Genomic DNA, 6,000 nt, shown 5'->3' on the forward strand with positions numbered 1-6,000 from the left:
AAAAAAAATTTTCCATCGAGATTCTCTCGCTCCGTGTTACAATTCGTTTAAAACAAAAATCGAGCATCGAGGTTACTCGCATATAGTACAGTTCCATAATTTCTCTGATTATCTGGTTGCGAACTGGTTGCTATACTCTCTGTCGCTGTCTATCCCGTCTTGTCCTAATGTGTAAGGAAAAGGCTGCAAAGTTGATGATTAGACATATCGGTCTATCGTAGGACGCAGCGATTGCGCGAGTACAGGGGGCGGATCTTGTCGATAGCAGTACAGAGCAAACGCAGCCGTAAGCTATACGCGATTGCACAGAAGAGAGGGTGTATGTGTGCGAGAGAGAGAGAGAGAGAGAGAGAGAGAGATGTAGTAGATTGGCTGGGTGGAAACGTTTGCACATCCGAACCCGGGCGTAACTATTGAAGCTACCTATATATATATATATATATATATATAAACACATACATACACACACATACACACACACATATACATATACACACGGTTATATCAGGCTGGAGGACGTAATTACGCGCGTTCTGCCAATATTGGTTAACCTTTCGAGGTTGACGCTACCATATGCAAAGCCTCTAATGAGTCGCTCGAGTGCTGCCAGTGTCTAGCATTACGCGCTCCTCTATGCACCCTTTCGCATCGTTATTATCCCCCTTAGAGAAGGAATTCCTACCGTTTCGATCCTATTTCGACCTCCACCTCCCCCTGAGTCTGCCGACAATTTCGTCTCGCATATGTGATACGCCTCTCTCCGTCCTTTCACTCCCACGAACGGTGCACCTTCTAAATTGACGTTGATCTCCAACCTACGCAGAAATACAGCGATGTGACAACTGAGAGTTCATTTTGTTATTGCGCGAAATCCATTTGCCGAATCCAATATCGCATAACGTCAACATTTGATTATTATCAGCCTTTTGACGAGCGATTGACTGACAATAAGAAATATATTCGTTCCTATTTGTTACCGTTAGCGTCGGTTTAAACATATTTTTAAATTGTCGAGGATATTTTTAAATAAGTCACTCAAAATATGCCAGTTCGGATTAACTATTGAAATGCACACGTACATCGAGATACATTTTATATTTGTATGTTTATTGATCACACGTTAAAAATCTACGTTGTGCTTTTCAAGGACGTGCGTCGCACGATTTTACTTTAGCATATGACAAAGACGATAAATCGACAAAGAGACGATAAGAGCGTGTCGGAGAATTTTATGATAGCAGATAGCGCCATTCACTCGCAATCTACTAGTCCATGATCTTTCGCATTATGAGCACAACACTTACATCTTTATACATCCGGCTTCGTGTTTACAATCCTTCAGAATATGTAAACTTCATATTTATAAAAACTTAAGCACGCCTATTACGCATACTTGCCATTTCCATTTCAAGTAATATGTGTCACGAAAATCGCGATGCTCGCAAGACGCAACGTAAACATCTTTCTTCTTTTCTATCTTATTGGACCTCTGCTTGCGCCTCTTTAATTCACAACAAAACTTGACTCGTATCACATATCAGTGTTTCCGTATCATCGTGAACATCGCGACTCGCGAATAACGGCAGGATTTTTTTCCCGAACCAGCCGCGTTGAGATATGCTGCAAGGAGGAAGGAAGATTGGACTGGTCGTTGCGCATTCGCCAAGTTTTTACTTTGCTTCCATTCGTCGTCGCATCTGCATCGTCGCATATACAAGACGCGATCGCATCCGAGCGATTCTCTCCCGGCACGCAACGGTACACTTAGTATGTAAATGCCGATGCGGACTCGTTGTGTATGTAGATAATTGCGCGGCGCAGCGCCGGCGCGGCCCCGGCATGTGGGAGGCAGTCGAAATTGCGCATATTAACGAAGGGGGCGAACTTTGATTATATCTGCAAGCTCTTGTATCGTCCGCTGTCGATTTCTGACGAGTCCCCGTTTCGAAACGCGGACTATTATCTTCCTCCGCGAATTTATTAACTTTCTCCTTTTTAACATTGTTCAATCGTACCGGCATGGACATATATGGACAACTGTTATATGATGCTTCGTAACGCTGATAATTTAAAAAATATTATATAGATATATCCGCAATAGAATAAACAATTTTCCACCGTAATACGGTGCGTTTTATTGTTTCGTCTTTCGCGAATGCCGCCATATGGTCGCAACTGCTTCAACGGCGAACGCGGAAGCCTATCGAAATCGATAGGAGTCCTTCGAGGACATGGCCGCTTTCTTGCGGTAGCAGCAGGAGGAACGCGGCCTGAGGAGAGCGGAGAAAAAAAAAGGAGAAAGAAAAGAAAGAAACGTGGAAGGTGGAAGTCGAGGAGAGGCTCGTTTTACTGGCGACGTATCCCGGCGGCCGCCTTTCCCTTGTACGAGGGAGTTTAATAGAGGGTGAAACGTCCTCCACCTTCTTCGAGTCAGCCTCCTGCGGATTGCCGTTTCTATCCCCATCGATGCGGTCATCTCGGTAATCTCGGATGCGGATCGCAGTGGTAATCGGAGGGTAGTGTATGGGGGAGGGGGTTGCGCAGCCTTGTGCTCGTTGAGTGAAAGCGGGAACCTAATAATTCGCCGTTCGTTCGACTTACCACGATTTCCGCTTTTCTCTTTCTCGCTCTTCGACTTCCTTCCCGCGTGTGTGTCAAAACGATTTCTCCAATCCGACCGCCGCGCCGCCCGTCGCGCGCTCGTCTAATTCGATTACATAAAGTGGAAATGGAGACCTGACAACGAGGTTATTTTTAACAGCGTTCTCAATCGCCACAACAAAAATAAAGGGTCTGCGATCGACGATTATTTCTATACGCAACGTCAGGGAAAATCGCCGCATCGTAAATCGAGTAACACGGGTTGATCATCATTTATCTAGAGTATATTTGCTTAAATCTCTATTATTTTTCACATTTGTAAAATTTTCATAAATCATTAGTAATGTTATTCTGAAAATATATCGATTATCAATATCTTTCAATTGTTGTTTGCCACTCGACGTCGATACTACGAAATTTTCATTTATCCCTAGCCTGACGAGCAACAGCAGCAGGTATCTCGTCAGGATGCGTTCCGCTCGAGGCAAAACATTGTTACTAACCACCACCATCGCCGCTATCGTGAACCACTGTGCCTCTTCCATCGTTTCACAGCCGATGGATCGTCGATAGGTATTTTAGTATATAACAGTACCCACCTATAACATACTCGCACATCGGGTTCTTCGTAAGGGAGAACGAGGGGAGGAATGGAAGAGAGGCGAGAGGAGTAGACGAGACTGAGCGACCGAGCGAGAGGGGGTGTGCGAGAGGGGATCGATCGAATCGCCATTACGGCGAGTGAGTGCCGGGGGTGCACGATGGAATCACGCCGCCGCTGGGGGTTTATTCCCCGTATATATTTGCCGGAGTATCACCCTCGACCCAGTAGGATGCCGCCCCCCCTATCCCAGAGGGGTTTAATGTTCAGCAAGGTGGAGAGAAAGAGAAAGGGAGGGAGAGGTGGAGGGAAAGAGAGAGAGAAAGAGAAATAATGCGAGAAAGAAAGAGAAAGAGGCACGGATCTAGGAAAGCCGAGGGCTCGTGCAGAGCACTTCGGACTTGCCAAAATCTGCGGGGAATTCGCACCCTCGACACGATACCACTTCTCGAGTGGAGTGGCCCGTTTCGACAAATATGGAACAATAGTTACCTTCTGGCAGGCGAACCTTGCTTAACGGCGATTACTCAATCGTTAATAATGCATTTGACGTTTATTAGCGACATGCGACTACTAATCTTGGTGTGATTTACAAAAAAAAGTAGATGTGTGTTAGATTGTAATATTTATATACACACATATGTATTAATTAATTAGCGGTCAACTGATAATGGAAATAAAGTGACGGACGTGCAAAAATATCTTCTACAGTATTCTGAGCTCTTTATCGGTTTCCTTCATATCGCACTTCCTGTTTACAAGCTGCTGCTTACTCAAGTGTAACGGAATTTTTAAAGAATATCTCTCTCTCTCTCTCTCTCTCTCTCTCTCTCTCTCTCTCAGAAGACGTCTCATTGTAAGCTGTCTTTTTCGTTGTCTTTTTCAGGTATGGCGCTGGGTACGACCTGGCCGCGCGGCGGAAGAATGCCACGAGGGAGTCGACGGCAACCTTGAAGGCTTGGCTGAACGAACACAAGAAGAACCCGTATCCGACGAAAGGCGAGAAGATTATGCTAGCTATCATCACAAAGATGACGCTGACCCAAGTCTCAACTTGGTTCGCGAACGCGCGGAGACGTCTCAAAAAGGAGAACAAGATGACCTGGGAACCGAAGAACAAGACGGACGACGATGACGACGCGGTGCTCACCGATTCTGAGGATAATAAGGAAAAGGACGATCTCGCGTCGGACAACAGGAGCGACCGGGTCGGCGAAGAGGCGAGGCGGGGCCTCGACGATACCGGTAAGCCTTTTTTCCTTTCCACGCATGATATCCGTTGCCCGACAGCGAGTCAGAATTCATTATTCAGTGAGACGCTGCCTCCAGATACGAGCCGTCACGTTTTCACGTCGCTATATCTGCGAGAACGATTTAGAAAATTGCTCGTAGTCGCGGGGCGTGCTGACGTTAACACGCGAAATCTTAGTTTGCGCCGCTAACAGGACTGCGAAGTACGAAGTGAAATGAAACGAGGGGCGTGTCTGCTAACGTCGCTGCAGAAAAAAATGCTGGGAGAGTAATAATAATATTCAAAACGGCTAGCCAGCAGCGTCTGCTTCGAGAGACAGTCTTCGAGAGAGAAAGAGAGAAATTGCGGCGGCGCAGTATAATATTCGCAGTATAATTCGTCGTTGGTGCTATGAGAGAATTTCTATTGTTAGAAACGTCTGATTATTATCAATATTACGAGAAGCTCCGTCGGCCGGAGCTGGAATCGTTTCTCGAAGGTAGGTCCGGCGCGAGCAAGGCGAGCCGATCTCTTTGACTTCGGAATGTCGATGGCGTGTTTTCCTCGCGTGACTAGTTTCCCCGATATCGAATACCTATCACCTGGCGTTTCTCGTATTGCTCAAGTATGTATTTCGCTCACAATGAGTCCGGACTTACGACTTCAATACGGGCGGTCGTCAGTTGTTTCTAAAGATTGCCTGAATCTTTTCGAAAAAAAATTCTCATGTACCGTTCCTGGATACCTTCCAAATATATCTTCGCTCTGTGCTTCGACCGAGAGAGAGATCGATGATAGGGCTTTTAGCCTTGTCGCCCGCGTACCTGTCGTTCCTCGAGAGCTCCTGTGGGTCGCCCATCAACCGTGAATTTTTACGGCCGACGATTCTCCAAAATACGCGGCTGCAGATTTCGGTTCGTTTCGACGCTCGATTCACCGCAAGCACCGTTGCACATGCTCATTAAGGACCCGAATGCCACGACTCGTTTCCCAAATAGTGATTCGGATATCGAAGATATTCGTATCCCGAGGGCGATTCGCTCGTCGAGGCGCATTTCTTCGCGCGGCGACGACCGGAAACGGCGAGTTAGAAATTCGCGGCGAAACGGAGCACGCGGTGCGGATCGGAGCGGATTCTACATCACGGGGGCGGACATAATGGTTCACATGTGGGTAAACACAGTGACGGGTTGCGGGTTGCCGCGCGAAGAGATTAATGGCCCTCGGTTTGGTCCCCCGGTGAATCGGGCCGACGCCGTTGGTATTGGTACTGGGCACCCCGGGCTCGACCGGGCTGCTTGCCCGTGTGCTTGCCGCGGACGTGTAGGTGTATATACGGCGCGCGAGGAGCACAGATCTGTGAGAGGAGCACGTAATTGTATGCGTGCGCGCGTGCAAGAGGGAGAGGGTGTCCGGACTGAGTAGCCATCCGTAGAACCATATCCACTCCGTGCTACGGAGTCTATGTATATATATACATGTATGTATATCTATATATCTCTATATATATGTATTTACATACACACACACACACACACACACACACACACACACACACACACACACA

The 6,000-nt window shown here is 47.1% G+C and overlaps 2 protein-coding genes across 3 annotated transcripts in view; one reads left to right on the forward strand and one right to left on the reverse strand.

Moving 5' to 3' along the window:
• The window catches only part of LOC112455169, a 41,372-nt gene extending 40,337 nt beyond the window's left edge, over nt 1-1,035 (reverse strand). Inside the window, exon 1 of the transcript XR_003040831.1 lies at nt 683-1,035. The gene's annotated coding sequence lies outside the window, so the exon portion shown is untranslated. The remainder of the gene's footprint in view (nt 1-682) is intronic.
• The window catches only part of LOC112455166 (homeobox protein caupolican-like), a 50,040-nt gene that overhangs the window by 40,945 nt on the left and 3,095 nt on the right, over nt 1-6,000 (forward strand). For both annotated transcript variants that reach the window (XM_025016926.1, XM_025016927.1), the window contains exon 4: nt 4,089-4,447. In XM_025016926.1, the coding sequence (XP_024872694.1) occupies nt 4,089-4,447 (359 nt within the window). The remainder of the gene's footprint in view (nt 1-4,088; nt 4,448-6,000) is intronic.

This window comes from Temnothorax curvispinosus, unplaced genomic scaffold (assembly GCF_003070985.1).
Source record: "Temnothorax curvispinosus isolate PA1 unplaced genomic scaffold, ASM307098v1 QBEX01005876.1, whole genome shotgun sequence".
NCBI classification, from domain to species: Eukaryota; Metazoa; Arthropoda; class Insecta; order Hymenoptera; family Formicidae; genus Temnothorax; species Temnothorax curvispinosus.